Here is a 24,288-nt window from a genome sequence, read left to right as displayed (position 1 = left end):
ATCTAGAAAACAACAACAAACTTTAAACCGAAGGTGGTGAAATATACTCAAGCTATGTTTCGAAAAATACAGCATACAGATATTAATCAAATATCGCTTAGTTAGTATACACTTTCAACCTAAATCGATGAACAAATTAAACAAACCCAAACTCATAACACGCGATTAGAAAGTGAAAATAATTAGCAAACACATATTTACATACACTCAACCAGACACACAATAAAAAGCAGCGAACAACTGAACTACTCATACTATTTAAACTTGGAAGCATTTCACGCATTTCTTATGAAAGTCGTGGCGAATGATTGTGAAACTGTTTTCAATCTATTGAATTGACTTTCTGAAGACAAAAAAAGCGAACAACCAGAAGAAAAACCTATATTTCTCAATCTCGATTCGACGTCAGCTTACTTATGTTAGAAAAAGAAAAATGTAAGTCAGATTGAAAAAGTAAAACTACGTCAAATCAGGCGACGAAAAAATCTCGTGGGTGAGCAATCGATCCGGTGAATAGAATTACCTTTGTAAATTACATCTGATTGTGCTATGGACATAATATGGAACACATACTTTTTTCTCATAAGTGGAATAAGTGGACAAGAAACATACCGCAATTGACAATTGTGTATATTGCAGATGCAGAGCATACCAAAGCTTGACAGAGAGCGAACCGTAGAAGTTAGAAATACCGTAAAACAGAATAGAGCCGGAAGTGCAATGTGCGATCGATCGATTGTAAAAAGGGTGCGACATGAAAATCGGAAGATGTTGTTTAAAAGAATTCCAATGCTACTAAATAGTTTGCAACTTGGAAGTAGACAACCAGAGTGAATAAAGTGAACATAAGAGAAGGTTAAAACTAACATACAGTGTAAAATTGAATACCATGTTTTGTAAAGCTAAGTATTATTGTTCTCTCGTTATGACGAAAGGGAGAAAATATACATTTGAGACATACACACGCCATGAAAGAATGAAAATTACAAAGTGATGTTTTATTTGTCCGTATTGTGATCACAAAACAAAAATTACAAACTTTTACAGACTATTTTCTGATCAAGTTTCTCTAAATCTAAGTTTTCGCGATCCTTTCAATCTGTATACAATTTTAATTATTTTTAATTGCAGTTAAAAGTAAGTGTCTAAAAGATAAACAAACGTCCAACAAAAGGGCGTTAAAACTTCGAAAACACATGTTATTTGTATTGCGAATAGATATTGTTTGTCTATGAGAGCCTATGAAAATGAATAAATACTAGAGTTGACAATCCTACGGCAAAACACAGTACCAAACTAACGGTCTCTTTTTGATCGAGCTAGACCAACATAAATGTGAGTTTTATGCATCGATTCCCTCAAATCTCGATGTCATCTTAAATATTGACAATAGAAGAACAACTTTTTCAACGTGCGTTTCAAATAAATACTTTTTAGAGTGAAATCAGCAGTGATTCAAATTGTTCGGGGCTGTCAGTTTAAAGATGAATCTGAATCATTCATTTTCCCAGCAGTGGCTCAAGATACATTTTTTATAACAGTCGAGATTCAAAAGCTTAAAACTGTTACACCGCTCAGGTAAATTTTTCGTAGATTTGAACCACGAATGAATCCGAAATTCGAATATTTTTCAATTGTTTTGGTGCATGGAAGCGTCATTTTATAAGGATCAATCCACTTTACATTTACGGCGGCTTCCTCAGTAGCAACATAATCATTTCATCCAATGAAAAAAAAAATCAAACATGAATAGAACACTGCTAAGGAAGAGTGTGAGTTTGTCTTGGAGTTTGTTCTATTTTGGCTCATATTCAAACTAGAATAGTGTTCGAAAATTTGCAACCAAACTGAATCACTACTGATTTCACTCTTAGCTTTAGCAAATCTTTCCATATCGCCAACATTGGGGTCGACTTTCTCCAGACGATCAAAGTAAGCCAATAAAACTGTCAGTTTGAACACGCAAAGTAAACAAAGCGCACGTGTTCGCCAACAAACCACGCGATGAATTTTATGAAAAATCGCATCGATCGGCCAGTGGATCCTCTTCCACCGCCGCAAGTTTTCCGACATATTGACCTCCGTCCGAGCACTAGTCGGGCCACCAGCAAGAGGTAAGTTTGGTTGGCATCGCAATCTCGACAGATGATTCTTCATACCATTTCCAAAAGCATCCATGACACACTGAACGAAACGGTAGCCGCCAACGAACCGTACCCAATATGTGCCGTGGCCGAGGGACGTGGTCACGCTACGCTCGAGATCGGCTTAGCAGGCATCGACATTACGGCGCCGGTTCTGCAGATGTCCCAGTTCAGTGACAACTTTTGGTATTCGAACATCCTGTCTTCGCTGCAAGTACTGAACCCTATAGTGGTAAGCTATAACACCCAGTTAAAATAATTTTGGCTATTTAATTGCAAATACCTTTTATAACGAATGAATTATTGGCAGTGGCTGATTTTCTACCCGCCGCTGCCACATCTAGGCGCTATAGAATATGCGTATATAGCCAGCATGAGTGAACCACCAGAAATTTGTATGGCGAAAGACATCTAACGCAGGCTTTCTCAAAATTAGGTACTTTTCACGAAAAACTATTTGGTACCGGTTATGTACATAGGAAGGTGTCCGCTATTACACCTACCAAAAGGCGATCCATTGGCTTTGTGACCCATTTGCTTCGTCAAGAAGAATTTCAACACGATTCATATATTGTAAGAATAGGCAAAGAGGTAAAAAGACTTCCTTTGAGCGGCTTTAATTGTGGCAGGGGAAGTGTTCCGATTTCCATCTCACTGAACATATATTCATCTCATCGTGAAACAAAGATATACCGCACCGATTTCGTTGCTTCTTTCTGTAAACATGAGTGCTCACTGCTGAAAAAAATCACAAAAATAAGAAACAAAATTTGATTTAATCAAGTTCCCTTCCATTGTTTTGTTTTGATGAGATGGACATCGGAGCCGTGAGATGAAATCCAGGAGCAGATCCCCTATTCCCAATTACTTTCAAAAGGCAGCATATAATCGCGTCCGATTACAGTATACCTACAACGCACAAGAAAACAGTAAGAGATCTGAACAGAAATCGCTCTCAATAGATAACGAACAACGATAAAAGAAAGGCATAAACTGTTCCGCATCATAACCATCAGCCATGATAACAAATTTATCAAACTTGTATACTGCGAAAACATAGAATAGGATAGGCAGTCCCCACAAAGAAATGATGATTCTCGCTTTGTTCTTACTCATTTTGTGTTGGGAACCGCACAGCTGTGTAGAACAAGTTGAAATGCATCATCAGAACCATCAGATAAGAAATTTATCATGCGGTATAGCCTTCCGAATCAGTTCTTTATCATATATGAAAACAGAGATGATAAGTGAGAGATTTCTTCATTCTCTTTTGGATTCAAGCCCCTGGATCTAAGGCATAGTTGGTCGGGGTCCAGCGAAACCGGACCAACGTCTTTTTGACTGACTTGTGATATTTTGTTCGTAGAATGAAAACCGAATGTAACTATTATCAATTCATTTGTACATTTGTTGTTGGGTATCTCCAGTTATACGATAGAAGGATATCCGATACGATTTGTGCAAGAAAATGGGTAATTTTTCATTGGCGCTTAGTGGGATTTGGCTGAGCCCCGACCAGTTCGTCTCGGGGGTTCGAGAAATTTTGAAATAAAATAAAGATCTGGTGATCATATCATTATAATGGATCCTGAATATGAGACCGCTATCCGCTATGAGAACATACAGTCAATCCACCATGATATGGGTCCAGTACACCTCCGGTGGTGCATAGGGCCGACTTGAAAGATCTCCATCCTGAGCGATGTCCAGCTATCGTTTTAACATGTTGCCAGGTTAGATTTCGATCGAGTTCGAGGTCTGCCTCTGCTGCGATGTCCCGCTGGGTTCGATGTTCTATACCCGAAAATGACTCATGGAAACAGTCCACCGTTTTGATTCATGTTCCGAACACTTAAATACATTTTTCACTTCGGAGGTCTCTATGACACATGAATTAAAATAATTTAATCAACCAATTGTTTCCATTGGTTAGCGAAAGAATAGAACTTCCATCTAGGCGCTTGATATTCACATTTCATTGATTGTAACTATCAATACAGAATGATTTTATTCTGCCAAACTTTGTCTCAAATGCCGAACACGCATAGTAAAAATTGTCTCAAACTCCGAACACTTTGATTCAAATTCCGAACACCACCTTAAATACACCAAAGCGTCCTTGATCTGTACGCCTGTCGAAAAAAATCGTTTATTTGTGCAATAATAACGCAAAAGTCTCCATGTAACAAATGTTCAGAATATGAGTCTTATATGAGTTACTGTGATGGTCCTTTCAAATAGCTTTCCAAGGATTTTCTATTCCACATCTCGTAATTTCCATGAGTTGATGGTCCCTTCAATATCCACTCATGGAGTATAACGAATTAGATCAGTGTTGCCAACACTGCAGCAGCGGGAACATCTGTGGCATCATAGTCGACGTCTGCCGCATCCACGTGTCGTCGTGGAAACCAAATCAACAACCATCGGAGTAAGCCATGTACGAAAATCGAGAGAAATCGACACTTTTTGAACTTCAAGCCATCCAGAAGCAAATAAAATGCACTTAATCTAACTTCCTATAAAATAAAATAGTATCCTAAAACTTATAAGTTAGTAATTACTAGTCAAAAGGTGACAAACTGCCATTGGAAAAGTGTCTGTCTGCTAGCTTCGTGATATTGTAGTGTGAGATCTGTGAGTGACTGGTGTCGTTGGCGGGATCCTGAATGTGGCCAAACCTGAGACTCCACCCCAAACGCATAACATCCTGAAATCCTACAGTCTATCCACCGGCAGGTGAATTGGTGAGTTGGTGTGACGGTGCTTCTGCGGTTCCCGTTAGCTCACTGAAAGCGTAATTTAAATCACAAATCGGCTTATATGGAAAAACAGATACGTTGCTCTAGTCTTAAGAATCGTGGTATTGCATCCAAACGGTTAGACAATTACGTCGTCGAGATACCGAAACTCGGTGAGATGGTTCGTACTCCACCAAACCAACAGAACCTAAATAGGCTCCGGAACATGGACATCGCTGCCACCACGACCATTACAGGTGAGCAGGTCGATGTGCCGGAGAGCAAATCGGTCATATCCGATTCCACAAAAGATGATGCTAAAACTGGATTAGTGTCAAATCGATCCCGGACCTCCCGAAGCAGAAAAACGGACAGTCAATTCATGCTCTTGAAGTTGGAATAGCAAAATTAGGTGACTGAGCTGCGAGCTTCTGTCTAACGAGACAGAATCGGAGCAGAAAAACAACTAGCGGAGCTGCGGATTCAACATGATCTGGCTTTGTAGACGGAATAACGGAACGCTGAGTTCCAGAAGCGGGAGCTAGAACGAGATATGAGGAAGATTGAGCTGCAGTCCAACTCCAGTCACCGATCCAATGTATAGCGAAGAGGAGTTCCAGCTTATCGTGACAATCTTGAAACAATTGGATAAAGCGCTAAAGGGAAAAGCACGTTAAGACCGTACAAGCTCTGCGCTTGTCCCCTGACAATGTGAATCAAATCTTGCGAATTTGAAGTCTAATTTCGGTCGCACCTAATGGGTTGCTCGAATAGACTGAAAGCTCTGAGAAATTTGGCCAACGTTAAGGAGGGAAACATAGAATCTTTTCGTATCTTTTACAATGCGTTGATTGGCACCAAGGTTGCGATGGCAAACGGACAACTATCTGATGAATCCCGAGCTCATCTGGCATCTGACTTGCTTTCAGCACACAGATGTGGATTCGACACAAGACCGCTTCAATGCGAAGTCGTCGTGTTCAACATTTTCTCCCATTATTGGTTGGAGGATGAGATGGACAACCAACTTGCAAGTCTCAACCCTGTGTTCAATGTCACAAAGTCCCTTGTGCGCAGCAAGTTCTCACTGTGGTATGGAGAAGGGGAAGTTTCGTAAACTGACGATTGCTCAGCGTCGGTCCCCAGCAAATTCCTACAAGGTTTACTACATATGCCTTAAGTCGAACCATGCTAGACGGGACTGTTAGCCCGATAAGAAGTGTTCGATCTGCTAGCAGAATCATCACGAGGTAGTACACTCCGACGAATCCACAAGAAGTCCGTGGAACTATCGCACCGAACATCAAGGGAACGTATGCAACGTGAACGGCTAGAACATGAGCGCACTGCTCCGCGTGGGGCAAGGTAAAATTTCGAGGACTAAGAGATGTAGAGGAAGTGTTCGAGCTTTTCGATGAAGACTCTTCGCTGGATCCTGATGTTGCTGAGACTATCGGACTACGAAGAACGATTGCACCCGTAACGTACAAATGGACGAACGGAATACTGCACAAGGAAGAAGATCAACGTGCATGGATATCATGAATCGCACAATCACACGCTGAGGAGAACACTTTGATGTAGAGCAGATTTATAAGTACAACAATTTCATCTTCCCGGATAGTAAACTTCTAGCCTTGCGTCGGCTTCAGACCATTGGGAAAAAGATGGACTTAAATCCTGAATTTGCAGAAAAATACTGTAGCCAGATTCAAGACTACCTCGATAAGGGTTATGCCAGGAAACTCGAGCCTGAAGAACTGTCAGACAAATCTAACACCTGGTACCAACCTCACTTCAGCGTGACGGGTGTAGAGAAGTTTGGTCTTGTACGCGAAAGCAAAGTCGCATGGATTCTCTTTAAACGATCTGCTCTTGAAGGGTGTGGACTTCGATCCTCCGCTGTTTGTGATCTTGGTACGAGTAAGGTTGTAGAAGATTGTTTTCGTAGCTGACACCTGGGAAATGTTTCATCAAGTCCGCATCCGTCCTGAAGATCAAGATTCTCAACGTTTTCTATGGCGTGGTATGAATTGCACGAGTCCACTTGATGAAGGTGATGATATGTGGCGCTGTTTCCTCACCATCGATGGCACAAATTATCACAAAGGAATTGGAAAAAAAATATCCTGGCTTCGAACGAGCAGTTGTTAAACAACACTATGTCGACGATTATTTCTACTGCGCTTACACTGAAGAAGCCGCTATCGAACTGATCCAACGTGTGATAAATGTTCACAAACAAGGCGGATTCAAGATGGCGAAGTTCACTTCGAACTCCAGAACTGTGGGCTAGTCGCTCGATTCTGAAATTCTGACCAATTGTCCAGAAGGTGAGATTCGCATTCTCGGAATTAGATGGGACCTGCAGTCCGATTAAATTGTTTTTGCGTTGGCTTTCTTAAACCTGGATGAGTGTTTCCGAAGTAACGAAGCCATTCCAACAAAACGGCAGCTGTTGAGGTTCATGATGAGTATATTTGATCCACTTAGATTAAATTCCGGAAATTGTTCCCAGTTGGACGGATTGGTTGTTCGAAACTAGGAAGTTAAATGAAATTAGCTTTTCAAGGTACTATTACCTGACGGTTTCGTCTTTTTCTGCTGCAGATCGAAGGTTCCTTGAGCGTTAGAGGTGTGCAGTGGAAGTGGAAGAAGTATACCGACTGGCGAACCGCATTTCGGAGGCTCGTCGCTCGACTAGTGCTTTCCATCAAAACCGCTCTTCGTGCGATACTACAGGAGCAACACCTTACGGGTTTAGTTCTTCACACGAATAGTGCGAAGCAATGAATACTGTCAATAATCAACCGCTAGCACATGTTGCTGATGACCCTCTGGATCCGGAACCGTTAACGCCAAACATGTTACTACTGGGACCTCACGGATGAAAATAGTCACACTGCAGCAGCGGGAACATCTGTGACGTCATAGGAGTCCGAGATGAAAAATAACACGGCGTCCAACGTCTGCCGCATCCACGTTTCGTCATGGAAACCAAATCAACAACCATCAATCATGCACGACAATCGAGAAAAATCGACACTTTGTAACAATCTCCTATGACGTCCGTACTCCTGCGGAGTGGGCGTCTTTACGTCTCCCTCACTAGCTCTCTTTGCTCATAACTTCTCATGGTCGGCACGACACCTGCTTGAGGGAACACACGACACATAAACCTTGCAGAAGCGGACTCGACAAGAAAGTCAACGGACTGGCATGCTACCTAGGGCTGAGTGGTTAATTTAAAAGATTTTTTAAATACATTTTACTTTGTTTATTGTAGGTTCATTTGGTAGGGTTAGTTTTGGGAAGGATTAGAATTCGGTGCGGCCGTTTACTGACGTTGGGTACCTGATGGTGTATTCATGCGACTAAGGAGATGCGCTGGTGACATACCTTGGGTGGCGTTCCACGGGTTCATACGCCCGGAACGATGGAATGGGTTCGATGGGTTGGCTGGCCCGGAAGGAGGGCCAAGATGAAGCCGACGGCGAACACGTGGCGTCGCTTGGTTGTTCGCCGGAAGCGTTTGTAGAGTTGGCTGTCTCGGAACGAGGGGCAGGATGCATGCGACGGCGAAGACGTGGCGACACCTAGTAGGTCGCCGGAGGCGTTCAATGGGTTCGTAGACTCGTTACGTGGCTGGGTTCTTTCGACGGGTTCGTTGGCTTGGTTGGCGTCCGACGGGTTCGCTGGAGCAGTTTCCCGAAGCAGAGGTTGGTCGTGTCAATTTACACGTGGCTGGTAGGCGTCCGACGGGTTCGTAGGCCCGTTTCCCGAAGGAGAGGTTGGACACGCAGACGTATTGGTGGCTTGCTTGGCGTCCGACGGGTTCGATGGCCCGTTTCTCGAAGGAAAGGTTGGACACGCAGAAGTATTGGTGGCTTGCTTGGCGTCCGACGGATTCGCTGGCCCGTCCCTCGAAGGAAAGGTTGGACACGCAGAAATATGGTGGCTTGATTGGCGTGACGGGTTCGCTGGCCCGTTTCCCGGAGCGGATGTTGGACTCGCAGACTTGGTATTGGCTTGGTTGGGGTCCTACGGGTTTGCCGGCACGTTTCACCACGGAGCTGAGGTTAGATATCGACAACTTACACGTGGCTTGGAGGCGTCCGACGGGTTCGTAGGCCCGTTTCTCGAAGGAAAGGTTGGACACGCAGTCGTATGGTGGCTAGATTGGCGTCCGACGGGTTCGCTGGCCCGTTTCCCGGAGCGGATGTTGGACTCGCAGACTTGGTATTGGCTTGGTTGTGGTCCGACGGGTTTGCAAGCACGTTTCACCACGGAGCTGAGGTTGAATATCGAGAACTTACACGTTTGCAACCGCTCGCGTCAACTCTCTGCCACTGACTCCCTGATTAAACTTTTTTTTTCATCTTTCTTCGCTGCCCCTTTCGTTCAGTTCTCGGGTTGTTGCTTTTTCGCTCCAAAAATGTGGGATGCCCGATTTTATTTCGCCGGTTGTGGAAAATGTCCAGGGGTGTGTTAGTTGCTTTTTTGGATGGGAGGGGTTTTTTGTTTGGATGGAATCAGTATCGTTGACCGTATTGTTACCTCATTCGGTAACAACTTTTATCAAGAGCTTCAAGTCATCTATGCGCAAGTTAAGTTCTACCGCAAGCTTGAAAATCTTCAATACACTGAAACAAAAATTTGATATTTGGCGTTGTCATCGTAGAATGCCATGCCAACCAGCAGAGAAAATGTATGAAGTGACAGCTGCGGTAGCTTAAAAATTTAAAAATTGAACCGGAAAGCGGAAAATTTTCTCTGGAACAGCAATACATATCGTCTTCCCAACTAAGACGTACATGTTCAAAATAGATATTAAATAGAATTAGAGCGAAAGTACAGACTTGATAGTTCCGTTAGAATACGGCAGGCATGAAGAATGTTTTATAGAAGTGAATTTGGAAGCGAGTGGAGGGCAGTATTTGTAATGATATAAATCTTACGACATTCCTTCTGCCAAACTCCCGTATGAAGAGGGAAGGAAGAATATCACTTTGGAAGCTGATATCACTCCAGTGACAAAAGGAAGGTGGTTTGATTTGCATTCAGAAAGGGTTTCTAAATTCCTAATATTACATCAGCATCTGCTTTCTCTATGCTAGTTTTAGCCAGTTTTAACTCTTTCGTGATTTTGTCTCAGACATTATCCATTTTTTAAGATTCCCCCAAACACACGCGACGAGACTTTCATTGGGCCACTGTCGCCACACCTTCATCGCTAGGTCACATTTACGCTTCCACACCAACGGCGACAAAATCGCAGTTGCCAAGTGGCGACAGTTGCGTCCCGTGTGTTTGGGGAAAATGGAAACGCATGGTAGTCTACATGTCATGTCCCATCCAACACGTTATAACATAACTTGATTCCAATGCCGTGTAGATTTCAACATCTTTGTTGGCAGAGCGATTCGTCAAATATCGTCAGGACACGTGGGAAAATTGAAAGACAGTAAGAGGAGAGTACTGGAGCCCATAATAGCCCAAACTACCGATGAAGTTCTCACAGTTCAAGTGGTCGTAGTTTTCTCAATCCAAATAATACGCAAATTGAGCTTTTCCTATACAAAACCATGCTTCGAAAGAAATGAATTAATGTCTGTGTTCCTTTAAATCTTGGTTTCATTTTTGCTTCCATGAACTATCAAAAAATTGATAATTATTTTTCGCATCTTATTAGGTATTCTTCAGTGACCATTCACTGAACACCCGTGCCTCTAGTCTGCCAGATCTGATCCGAAAGATTCTACCCAACGTACAAATACTCGGTCTACCCAGAAGCTTCTTCAACGAAAGTTTTGCTCTGAAGCACATGGAAAGCCTGTGCTGTTCGACGTTCCGTACGCTGAAAGACACACTTCGTGCCAAGTACTACGGTCTGGCAGCAGTCGGAGCTCTTGTTCGACATTGCTTCGAGAGCGATCTGTTGCGCATTGCTCCCAGGTCCTTGCAGTTTCGCTATTTGAGCAAGTCCCTAACCATGGCGATCGATGTGGAATGTATTGGACACTTGGAACTGATGTACTCGTTGCATAAGACGAATGACAATCACTCACTATATAGGCTGATGAATCATTGCATTACAAGCGTGGGGAAAAGGCATTTGAGAGCTAATTTGTTGGAACCCAGCTGTAGTCTGGAGGTGCTGGAAACTCGACTGACTTGCGTCGACGAATTGCTGACGAAGAATGACCTGCTGTGTGGAATACAACGGATTTTACGAGATTTGGTAGATATCGGAGGACTAATGAGGCTAGCGATGGATGTCGATAGTTTGGTAGGCACGTGAGAATATTCATTATTATCAATTGGTTCACTCTTCATACATATTTTTAGAAAACTACAAAGCAAAACACGATCCACGTATTGAACCAGGCCAATACATTACGAAATGCTTTACGAAGTGTTCCGGAACTTGGAACTCTACTGGAAGACGTTCAGTGTTCGATTTTGAAAGAAGCTAAACAAACTCTAGGAAATGAAATTTACAAACAGCTTCATGATCAAATTTGCACTGTGCTGGATGTGGAAACCAGTAGTACGCACACTTCCGACTATCATAGACTATTTTTGGTAAAATCAAAGGTATCTTCAACGCTTGACGTTCTTCGCAGTCTGTACTCAGAAGTAATCGACGAAATTCGAGGTAGGTTCCTCGTCCTAGAACATGCCATTTGTAATATTTGCTTACTATTTCCAGAATATGTGGCCAATCTAACACAAGAGTTCCGGATGTTGCTCAAAATGACGTATACTAAAACGATGGGTTTTCATATGCAAATCACTCTCAAGGATGCCGGGCTTACTATTCCAAGGGCATTCAAAGTTCTCAGTCGTTCGGGTCAACGTTACTGTCTGACTACATGTCCGTTGCAGGCCTACAATGAACGGATTAATGGAATTGTCAAAGAAATTGAAATGGTTAGCTTCACAGTCATTAAGCAGCTGATTGAGGATATGAGAGAACATATAGAGTCCATCTATGCCTTGGTAGCAAACGTAACAGATTTGGATGTATTACAGTCATTAACTGTAGTTAGCCAAGATAAGGAATTTTGTCGGCCAACCTTCGGAAGGTCCACAAAAATAGTGGCCGCTCGACATCCGCTGCTTGAAGCATACGGGGAAATTGAGAAAGTCGTTAAAAATAATATTGTAAGTGTGGACCATTACCTCGTTATTCTTCCTCTCTAAGCAATTGACGTTCTAATGTTTACAGATAGCCACTCCTGAGTTTAACGTCTTCATCGTAACCGGACCTAACATGAGTGGAAAAACTGTCTACATGAAGACCATCAGTCTCCTGCAGATCATGGCACAGCTAGGTTGCTATGTTCCGGCAGCAAGAGCGGTGTTTCGTATTGCAGATCGACTGATGGCCGTTTTCGGTGCAGCGGAAAGCATCGAACACGACCATTCGAACTCATCACGAATGTCCCGTAAGCTGGAAACTATCGCTCATAGTTTGACGGTGAACAGCTTGGTGGTAATCGATGAGCTCTTCGGTGATACACCCTCACCGGATCCTAGTGGTCCAAGATGGCAACTTCTACAGCGAATTGTTGGCTTTGTTGGGTTTCAACCTGGAGCATCCTGCCAAAGTCTAGCGGCAATACAGAGGCCGTTCGTATTTCTTACGACGCACTGCCATGATATGCTGCGCCCTCTGGAACGTATGCATAACGTATCTCGGTTATGTCTTCAAACAGAAGTTTTGGACGTAGATGGGTTTGAACGTTTGCGCTACAAGTACACAGTGGCAGAGGGCAAAACTAATGTAAAGAACTATGGCATTTCCTTGGCAAGATGCGTCCGTATCCCAGAAACTGTAATTTCAAGAGCCGAACAAATTAATGAGGAGCTAAAGAATCGAACCATTGGTGGACGATTTTCGCACAACACGACAACGTTCAATGGATCTTTCTCAACGCAGGCCAACTTACAGCATTTCGACAAACGCCTATATGACCTGTACGCACAGCTTGCTTTACTGTTATCGGAATCCAACGAGGACAATCCGGAAGCAATTGGATCTAACCTCAATGGATTACTGGAAAAATTTGTTGCAACATTGCCGGAAGATGTGGTGCAGTACTTGAAGGAGACTCCTTTGGAGTCTCTGTTGGCAATGAATGACCAAAATTTTAATCTTCAGCAAGATTTAACAATGCCAAGTGTAAGCGAAGGGATTGCTGGGCAAAGTGAAGCGGCAGCTACGGACGGAAGTGAGCCATTTGAAATCGATGAAACGATTGTTATCGAGGAGGAATCACAAGAATTATGAATCGTAGACATTAAAAAAATATTGAGCATGACGACAATCTGAACCTGGTGAAGTTCTGAAATAGGAAATATGAGGAAAAGAATCCACTTGTTTTGGAAGAACTCGAACCCTCAACCTCCTGCTCTCTAGATAGGCGTGATAGCCCCTTCACAACAAGACCACTTAAAGGTCATGTTTGCGGAAAAGCCATCAGAATCCGAGTACCAACCTCCACCGCGGTTAGCTCTTTCATTCGAAAATTCATGAGCAAATTTCTAAATTTTTGGGCTTGAATTTTTGATGGAATTTATGGAGTATATTCCGAATGAATAACTGTAAAAATGTCGGACGAAATTTTCAGTTTTGAAATAATTTCCGGGAAAAAACGGTTATGGAATGTCCTGAGGTTTTTCTAAAGCAATTCGTAAAGGAATTCGTAAAAGAAGTTCAAGTGAAATTTCTGGATTTTTTGAAGAAATTTTCAAATGTATTCCTGAAAGAATTTCTGTATGACTTATCGAATTATTTCCTTGAAGTTTTGCGGATCTTTTTAAAATTTTCCATTTTGCGGATTCCGTAAAGTTCTTCCGCAGCTGTCAAAGTTCTACCGCAAGCCTGAAAATCTTCAATACACTGAAATGAAAATCTGATATTTGGCGTTGTCATCGTAGAATGCCATGCCAAACAGCAGAGAAAAAGTAAGAAGTGATAGCTGCGGAAGTTTAAAAATTGAACCGTAAATACGAAAGTTTTCTCTGGAACAGCAATATTTCCTAAAGAAATATTTAAATTTTTTACGAAAAATGTCTGAATTAGTGAAGTTAAGTACTTCCCATTTAATTCCACCACGGGGACAATATCCAATCCAAAAATTGCCTATACCGGCACCGGGAATCGAACCCAGCCACCCTCAGTATGGTCTAGCTTTGTAGCCACGCGTCTGAACGCTAGGCTAAAGAGGGCCCCTTATCTAAGCTCTTCTAATCTAGTCTAGTCTACATATAGGTTAAGACTATAGATAGTAGAATCTATAGATGAGCGAAAGCATGGCTGAGTCGATTTTTTTGCCCGTGCACACGCGCATGTGACGTCGCACCACAGTTTCCATTGAAATCGTGACGTCATGCTCGTTTGGAGACACGTTTGACAGTTTGTTTGGAGACAGTGGATTTATCTTCGCTCATCTATATATTCCACTATCTATAGGTAAGACGGTATAATATGCCAACCCCCCTAAGGCAATAACTTAAAAACTTTTTACTTTTCAACGAAATTTATGTAAACTTTGTGTTATTTGGTAGTCCACGAAGTCGCAAATGCATTGCCCGTGAGTAATCATATGAAAACATTACAGAGAACACGTAATAGAGCTTTTTTAAAAAGTCGTAAAAAATGGATTTCAAAAAGTGCCTGGGCAGTACCTTACCCAAAAACGTTCCATAGCGCTTCATAAGAATTTTATCAATTCCATAATAAAAAGGTTCTTCTTCTTCTTCTTGTTGTTGGCATTACATCCCCACACTGGGACAGAGCCGCCTCGCAGCTTAGTGTTCATCATTAAGCACTTCCACAGTTATTAACTGCGAGGTTTCTAAGCCAGGTTACCATTTTTGCATTCGTATACCATGAGGCTAGCACGATGATACTTTTATGCCCAGGGAAGTCGAGACAATTTCCAATCCGAAAATTGCCTAGACCGGCACCGGGAATCGAACCCAGCCACCCTCAGCATGGTCTTGCTTTGTAGCCGCGCGTCTTACCGCACGGCTAAGGAGGGCCCCTTAGGTTACCCCTAAAAGGTTACAAATCCTTATATGCTTGACATTAAAAAAACCAACATAAGTCAATTTAGTCAGGATTGAATAACATTTCAATAGTTTTCATATAATTTGGAAGCAACTGCTGTAAGCTCGCCGCGCTTGTGTCCAGTTGGTAAGGGCATATCGTCCTGCCTTCCCTGGGGCGTTTTGACCAACTAACACATTTTTTCCGAAAAACAATTTTAAATCATATTAACCTAGATATTAACCACCGAGAAAAGTTATGCAAGTAATGCAAGTTTTGCGGACAGTATGCTAGCGCCGCTCAAGAATGTTGAGCAAACAAACATTGAAATTTACATGTATCTGTAACTTTTGTATTTTGCTTTATTTTCATTATGTAATACAAAAATATTTCCACATTCACTTAGTATGATGGTTTTACGAATATTTAAAGGTACCAACTGATTTTGACCCGTTGTTAGTTACAGTTTTCTAGAAATCAAAGAGGGGCGTTTTGGCCAGGTGGGGCGCATTATACCGTCTTACTCTACACAGCCAATTCGTGAAAGAATCCTGGAAAGTTCTAGATTCGACCACATCTATCACTTTTCTTGTCAATATTTATGTTTGAAACACATCATAAATGCAGTTCAAACATAAAAGCCAGGCCTACTGTGCAGCGTTGTTGAAAATACCTGTGAGAATAAATTCTAAGCTTGATTTCATTTTATTTTGTGTGAATACGTGACTTTGTACCTTGAGTTAAACGTGGTTAATTAGGATGGGGGTCCAAAATCATCAAATTTAGCGTTACGTAATTTTTGATCGTGTACTCATTGAGATTTTAGAATAGACCTTTTCAAGTGATTTTTTTAAATGTAAGTTAATCAATAAATAAACCTAAATCAGATGGATTACGACATTTTATTTATTAATTTGTCTTATTTTGTTTTTTTTTTGAATATTAATCGAAGTTGTCATTTCAGAACAGAATCCTCACAGAATATATTTTAAGATTTCCATCACTCATTATTGTTTTCGGTTTGCGTTGTTCGGTTGCCATTTTATCCGGATAACGTTGGAGGAATGCCTCCGAGAAGAACAAGTTGTCAGTCGTCATCAGGCAGTCGGTAAGGCGCGTCCCCCAGAACGCCACCGTATAGGCTGCGGATCTGGCGACTGACGAGGGCTAGAAATCGAACCCATGGCCATCCGCTTGTAAGGTGAACGTGTAGCCAACTACGCTACGGGACTCCCGATTTATTTAATATGTTATTTCTTTAAGAGAATTAGTTTGAGCTTTTTAGTGGATTGTCAACCCCTTGAGTGGTGGAATTAAATGGGATGGTACAAACTCGTCTCATGACAAGTTATGTTATTTCGTGTTAATAGCAGCTTTATTTTACTTTCTTCTTCTTCTTCTTCTTCAATGGCACTACATTCCAACTGGAACTGGGCCTGCTTTTCAACTTAGTATTCTATTAGCTATTCATCAGTCAATAATTGAAAGCTTTTCTATGCCCGCCATTGCATGAGTATGTATCTTGTATGGCAAGTACAATGGATACACTATGCCCAGGGAGTCAAGAATGTTTCCAACCTGACAACATCCTAGACCGGATCGAGAATCGAACTCGTCATCTCCGGATTGGCAATCCTACGCCTTTGCTCGCAAGGCTACTGGAGAGAATAATTCAACAGATTTTTCACTTGTCCTGCATATACTGACAGAAATAGGTGATATCGCCTAAGTACCACGTTACCCTAAACCACATCAATGGAAAATTCAGGTTTTCATTTATATTAATATGTTTTACCAAGAGCTGAACAAAAATTGAGGCAATTTGTCTGGATATGTTACAAGCTCTGTAGGCTTGGAATATTTTTCCGTGACGTTACAACGCAAACTTTACATAGGTGAAACTCAGGCTATTTAACTCCTATTTTTTTTCTATTACCACCAAAACACAAAGCTTTCTATTAAGTACTCAAAACAAAGAGCATACGAAATTTTGAATACAAGGCTTTATGTACTTTTCAGAAAATTTAAAACAGTCGCTTTTTTTGTGACAGACTTTACCTTGTCTAATTTAGATTTTTGCAATAATAAATTAAATTTTACATTGGGCACTGTTTCAATATTTTTCATCTTTGAATAGGAGAGCACAGAGTACCAATGGATAAATCAGAACCCAAATTACAATTCATAATTTTTAAATGTAACGGTCGATCGTTTTACAATTCAGTAGAGACCAACGACCCTTTGCTCCGACCGGTTAAGGATTACTAAATGAAAAGTTGTCTAATGTTTTTCTTAGCTTTTGTGCACACACATACACACACATACATACACACGGACAGACAGACAAATGTTCAGCTTCTATAAAAAGTTCGTTTTCGGAGTGAAATGATAGCCTTTCGGTACAACTTTGTTTCACGAAAAAGGCAAAAACTTATTTTTCGCCAAACCAAATATAATAATACCAAATATTTTGTTTGATGATTCAGGTATTGGAAAATATGGGAAACACATAGAAACATATGCGTTTTATACAATGTGCTTTGTGTATGTTACCTATATGGATTCGCATTATGCGTTTTTTCACAGTGTACTCTGTGTCTCGTCCTTGACGTTTGGCTTCGGCTACTCTTGTTCAATCTCAACGTGAGGTTAAATAAGAGTGGGGTTATGAATATGTGTTTTACTTAGTTTTCAACAAATTGTCACCTATATGGATTCGCATTATGCGTTTTTCACAGTGTACTCTGTGTCTCGTCTTTGACGTTCGGCTTTGGCTACTCTTGTTCATCCTCAACGTGAGTGTGGGGTTATGAATATGTGTTTTACTTAGTTTTTCAACAAACTTCCACCTATATGGATTCGCATTATGCATTTTTTTTACAATGTACTTTGTGTTTGTCACCTATATGGATTCGCATTATGCGCTTTTCACAGTGTACTCTGTGTTTCGTCCTTGACGTTCGGCTTCGGCTACTCTTGTTCAATCTCAACGTGAGGTTAAACAAGAGTGGGGTTATGAATACGTGTTTTACTTAGTTTTCAACAAATTGTCACCTATATGGATTCGAATTATGCGTTTTTACAATGTACTTTGTGTATGTTACCTAAATGGATTCGCATTATGCGGTTTTCACAGTGTACTCTGTGTTTTGTTCTTAACAAATTGCCACCTATATGGATTCGCATTATGCGTTTTTCACAGTGTACTCTGTGTCTCGTCTTTGACGTTCGGCTTTGGTTACTCTTGTTCAATCTCAACGTGAGTGTGGGGTTATGAATATGTGTTTTACTTAGTTTTTAACAAACTGCCACCTATATGGATTCGCATTATGCGTTTTTTTTTACAATGTACTTTGTGATTGTCACCTATATGGATTCGCATTATGCGTTTTTCACAGTGCACTCTGTGTTTCGTCTTTGACGTTCGTCCATTGTTACATCCTCTGTGTTTTTGTGACCTCTCTTTAGTCCCAAGCTGAATGCGTGTGAGTCTACATAATTGGCTTTCCTATAAATGGTTCCATTCTCCTTTCCAACTTCACTTCCTCTTCCTTTCCCCTTTTTACTTCCTTTTCCGTTAGGTAAATGATGAGAAAGGCCAGTGAAGGCGATGGCACAAAGCTCCCAAATTGAGGGGAACGAGCCTCCTGAGCCGACGTTCGGATACCTGATACCTGATAAGGATTGCTCTGTATATTTTGGAACTGGGAAATTTAAGGGAATTTGAGGCTTTTAAAAATGGCTATTTGTACAAAGAAATCAAAATGATCAGTTCTAGATGTGTTGTAAAACCGAAAATTCCGCCCAATTCGTCAAAAACAAAATGTTAGGAGGCACGCATACACTAACTCAGGAATAGGGGTGTGCACCGCCGCTGCCGTCGATATTTTTGCAACAGTGTCGCGTGTCGCTGACCAACATTTCCCCTTTCCACAAATTGAAATTTCAGCGAAAGTTTGGAACATATTCTCGTTGATGCAGAAAAGTGTCCCGTTAAGGGACCGAAGGACAATAGACAAAAGTTACAATCAAAATATTCTAAGACGAATTAAGTACTGTCCATTTAATTCCACCAGTTAATTTTCGTTATCTTTGCAGATACGTATTTCGACCACAACTGTGTGGTCGTCTTCAGTGTCTTGTACTTGACTTGATCGTATGACGACCACACAGTTGTGGTCGAAATACGTATCTGCAAAGATAACGAAAATTAACTGGTGGAATTAAATGGACAGTACTTAATTCGTCTTAGACGGTTTAATACATTCCACTAAACGAGCTTAATATATTTTTTTATCAAAATATTGTTTTTTTTAGGGTCACCCTAACATAATTATTTTAAATTGTTATAACAAATGATAGAAACGACGTACAACAATGGTTTCTTTAGCAAAGTGCCTTATTGAAAAAGGAACAACTTTCTAGAAAATCGTACAATGCTAAAATTAGAAATACACAAGTTGAAAATTTTATCTCAAATTGTAGTGGGGCAACCCTATTGTAACAAACCTCAAATTAATAAGCTTTGACTTTGCTGAAGACATTTTGTTCCTAAAATATCCTCCTAATTTCCCGGAGTAGCCCATCGTGCAGTGAGACCAACAGACACCCCAGGATAGTATTGGTATGTTTAGGTATATTTTGAGTTATCCAAAATATCCTCGAGTTAATGACTTGACTTCTACAGCTACAAAAGCAGTCTAATGGATATGGTTAAATGTACATGAAAACTTTGAATAACGAAAACAGCTACTACCACAACTGTTGATCGCAAACAGTTTGGAAGACCCAGGATATGCCTAGATCATCTATCATATTTGTTGTCTTTTGAAAGATGTTTTGGGTATGGTTAAATACATATCCAAGCTTTGAATGACGAAAAAAGCTAGCTTCATGGCTACAGATCGCAAGTTCTGGACCCAAAGACAATTTGAATGGCCCAGTATATCGCAACAAAATATTTTTAACTTATTTAGTAATTTCTCTATTATTTATCACTAAAACAAATGGAATAGGGGAACTGTATCGTTTTCCATCTCACTGAGCATGTATTATTATGTCGGTGCGCTGGTGTGGTCTCCTTATGAAATATTATGGATCACGAGAATAGAACCGGTACAAAGAAAATTTGTTCGACATGCATTGAAGAATCTGCCGTGGCGTGACCCGTTAAATTTACCTCCTTATGAACACCGTTGTGCCTTACTAGGAATTGAACCACTACATGTACGTCGTAAAACTAACCGGGCAGTTTATGGCGCCAAATTAATACAAAGTGAAAACGACTGCCCTGCTCTGCTGGAACGTGTTCGTTTTTATGCCCCTGAACGTATCCTTTGATCGAGGCAACTGATACAATTATCAGCTAGGAACACTATTTATGGAGCCAATGATCCAATCAACTCTATTTGCAGAGCATTTCGAGAAGCATATTCTTTATTCAACTTTAATTTATCTATGACAACGTTTGCGTACATCACGTATATTCAATTAATTGTTTAGTATAATTTAATTAGGTATAATACATCAAGACCATGATGTCAGATGGATACAACAGTAAATAAATAAATAAAAAATAATCTCATCACGAAACAAAGAAAAACAGCACCAATTTCGTCGCTTCTTTTTGCTAACATGCATGCTTACTGCTAAAAAATATCACAATATCATAAGAAACAAAAACAAATTCTTTTTCATTTTTTTTGTGTGATGAATATCGGAGCTATGAGCTGAAGTCCAGGTTGAATAACACTATATCAAATGTACTGTGTAATACCGTTTGTTAAAAATTGGGCCTCAAAGGTATGAGGCAAATGAGGTCGCTTTGTGTAATCTATTTTTCGCTATGAAATTTTTAATACGCATATTCTTGGCATTATGTAGATTGACGCAATTGTAAAATTATCAGCAAGCAAACTGCAAGTAAGCACCCGGATACATTTTCAATCTCAACCTTTTTTGGTAGAAACAAGGAATTGCATCATCGAAGAGTAGACGATAATGACAGATGAATTGATGACCTCCCGTGTCACAATATTGAAGAAAACATGAAATTCATACCATACTTTGAAACAGATCATAACTATTCATCAAGGTCTACTCCATACGTCAGTAGGGTCCATCCGGAAAACACGTTGTCATTATAAAACAAACTGAATAGTGGCTTGGCGTGAAAATGCCTTTCTTGTAATTTATCAAGACACCAATATTTTTGGATGGATACTCCACTTTCTTCATAACTTTCGAACGCAATGGGCGATCGTGATTACATTTCAAAGAAATCAACGAAACTTGCTGCTTGTTGCGACAAAATATAAGTGAATTTATGGAAACTTGCTAATAGTTATGTGACTGGATTAAGGGCACTCCTGACGGAATCCAAGTTTCAAAGTACTCGCGTTTTCAGGGGCACAGCATTCGAAATGGAAGTAACGCACAACTGTCATTCTTATTTTTTCACGCATGCTACGACGCAGCAAAGCTGAAACAATAAAAATGACAGTTGTGCGTTGCTTCCGTATCGAATGGTGTGCCCTTGAAAACGCGAGTACTCTGAAACTTGGATTCCGTCAGGAGTGTCCTTAATGACAAACAGACGCAATGTCAAATTGGACGCTGTTCCAATTTTGTATCACATCGATTGCTCAAATTGAGCACAAGGGTTTTTAAAATGTAATTGCGCCACTTGCATATTTCAAGGCTAAACAACTTGCAAATTGATGAAATTTTTGCTAGATGTACCAGTTGTGGCTATAGCACCAGTTGTCGCACTAGTGCTTTGTATGCCAAATGGCCAATCAAATCACCGCAAATCAAGTTCATATCGATAAAGCATATTTATATGATACGATAAAACCTTTGATCTCCTCCAAAACAAGCAAAGCATAATTCTAAAAATTGATTTTGCTTAATTTTTGACGTCCTTTGCACCAGTTGTCGCACTAGTGGTCCCTATTTGGCCAGTCCCATAAGAAAACAATGGGATTTGCCAAATAAGGAATCAAAATTAAGAATAGTGCCACAACTGGTGCATGCGTTCCTATTATGGGTTAATCAATTTTGATGATTATAACAAATTTTATCGTAGTTTTCACAGCTGTTTTAAGGAGCAGGAAGTAAAACCTTTCACTTGATATATAAAGTCCATCCACATGCCTTTTACTTATTTTAAAAAAAATAGTTGTTCTTATGTATGGCGTCAATTGGTACACCCACCCTACAATTCTGAACCAAATAATCCGGTTGAAAAGATATTTTAAATATATTTAAATCTGTCAAATGTAGCTAAACGCTATACCGAATAAGTTCAATTTTGATACATAGTTCAATAATACATTAAAAACCGTTTCCAAAAATAAAACAATTGCCTACCTTCAAAAGAGTCACGTAAAGTTTGAACAAACCCTGAATGCCTAGGACGTAAACAACTCAGTTCAGACCCCTATCGTTGTGGCGAGAAATAAACAGCAAAGCGCAACGCTCAACTGATACCCAACACATTACTATTCACATGCACCCATCTTATTATTTGACCGCTGTAATCATGTGCGAACTCAAATGTGCTAAATAAGAAATTTTCCAGAGCGAACTGGATGGCTGCACCAATTGGGATCATTGAAGTTGTCGTTTGTTATTGCTATTACCTAGTGTTGGAACGGAATTATCGCTTTTGAAACGCAAAAAAAAACCGACGCGCTCTCTCATTATCAATGGGAACGTGAACATAAACCAACATAAAACTGGTATAAATTTTGAACCGCGACCGCGAACTTGATAAAATTTGTGACCCAGCAACCGGTGGCAATGCGGATGATAATGAGAATGTATGCACTCTGCATTGACTGATCGTCAAACGGAAACAAGTTTGTACAGTGGGGCAGCAGGTCGATAGCTGGATAGAACGAAAACATTGTAATATCCCTCTCAAATGATCTTCGCTCGCCACTGCTGCCAGATGTGTTGTGTGCGCATGTGCTTATAAAGCAGCTAGACCCAGTCGACTTGTAAGGGCTCGGTAGACTAAACGCATATCGCGTGTCAGTGAGTTTGCACACAAAAGAAAGGTGAATGCGGTGTCGAAGCTATCAGCTGTTATTCGCGATCAACAACATCAACAGCTTCTTATCGCCCCATCAAAGGAGACCACGGTAAGTAACCTAGACACTCTGGAAAATTACCTCATCTGCATCATGTGTTTGCACGAATTGTGTTATTCAACGTGATTACCGTTAGTCAAATAAATTTATTTCACAAGGCTAAATTTGTTTCCCAAATCGACATTGAAAATATTAAGATCTGCAATCAAGAACTAATATACATATAACTGAAATTTTATGTGAACATTTCTATAAAATGAAAAAGACCGACAGTGGAAAGCCAGCCATGAGTCGAACAACTTCATTTTTTCAAGTGCATGGAGCGGGTGGCCGTCGCGTCGATCTATTACGGGAATAACAACATGCACGGGAATGGTTTGTTTATGCATTTTGGCGAAAACAGTCAACAACTGTGGCGATAATGGACCTTGACTATGCCCCCCTCGAGTTGGCAAGTGCTCGCGTGTATATGCAACTTTCGAATCGTATTGAGTCAGCCAATGAATATGGATGGTGTCGATTAGTGTGGTGAGCTTCAGAGCACATGTTTAATCGAGAACAATACAGTTCAGCTAATGCAAAAACAAAAACAATTCCATTGAGAAAACAAATATGTTATGGCAATTGACGACAGTACAAACAGCAAAATTGAATTACATATCACTGATCATCATGTCAGTGGTTTTTGCTGTAAACAACATCAAACTGAAAATGGAAATCGCAAGTCATTGCGATCGCGCTAATTTGACCGATCGTGGAAACGCGTGGTACATTATTTATTAGTTCCTCAGACTGAGCCCGAAGTGGACTGTGCTATGCATAAAAGTCAGGAATGGACATTCAGCACGGTTCATAGCTGCACGTCGCCAACCATGCAATCTGCGGAAGGTCCTTGCTCGTTGCGTACCTCGCCTTTCTGTTCCCCTCGAATCGTTGTCGAGAACCATTTTTAACGAATTATTGTCCGACATTCTGATGCAACTAGTGGTTGATTCGCTTCCTCCTCGTACCGTCCGCCATCTGCATCCCACCATAGATGGTACGCAAAGGTTTCCTTTCGAAAACTCCAAGTGCGCGTTGGTCCTCCACGAGCATCGTCCAGGTCTCGTGTCCGTAGAGAACTACCGGTCTAATGAGCGTTTTGTAGATAGTCAGTTTGGTACGGCGGCGAACTCTAATCGTGCAGCCTTGCGGAATCCAAAGTACGTAAGAATTCTTTCCGCGATTCGTCTCCGAACTTCTCTGCT

At 40.8% G+C, this 24,288-nt stretch overlaps 2 protein-coding genes across 2 annotated transcripts in view; both read left to right on the top strand.

Annotated features, from left to right (window-relative positions):
- The first annotated feature begins 1,954 nt into the window (after positions 1-1,954).
- Positions 1,955-13,190, top strand: LOC134224445 (mutS protein homolog 4-like). Its single transcript, XM_062703798.1, has 6 exons — positions 1,955-2,114; positions 2,172-2,376; positions 10,578-11,174; positions 11,234-11,543; positions 11,598-12,052; positions 12,117-13,190. Exons 1-6 carry the CDS (start codon positions 2,005-2,007, stop codon positions 13,179-13,181), a joined length of 2,742 nt encoding a protein of 913 aa, XP_062559782.1. The 5' UTR covers positions 1,955-2,004; the 3' UTR covers positions 13,182-13,190.
- Positions 13,191-22,834: 9,644 nt separating this feature from the next.
- Positions 22,835-24,288, top strand: part of LOC134224444 (phosphoserine phosphatase) — a 34,275-nt gene continuing 32,821 nt past the window's right edge. The window contains exon 1 of the mRNA XM_062703795.1: positions 22,835-23,092. Within this exon, the coding sequence (XP_062559779.1) occupies positions 23,013-23,092 (80 nt within the window). The 5' untranslated portion in view covers positions 22,835-23,012. The remainder of the gene's footprint in view (positions 23,093-24,288) is intronic.

This window comes from Armigeres subalbatus, chromosome 3 (assembly GCF_024139115.2).
Source record: "Armigeres subalbatus isolate Guangzhou_Male chromosome 3, GZ_Asu_2, whole genome shotgun sequence".
Lineage (NCBI taxonomy): Eukaryota > Metazoa > Arthropoda > Insecta > Diptera > Culicidae > Armigeres > Armigeres subalbatus.
Note: the sequence above shows the minus strand (reverse complement) of the source record. Positions and strands in the feature narration are given on the sequence as shown.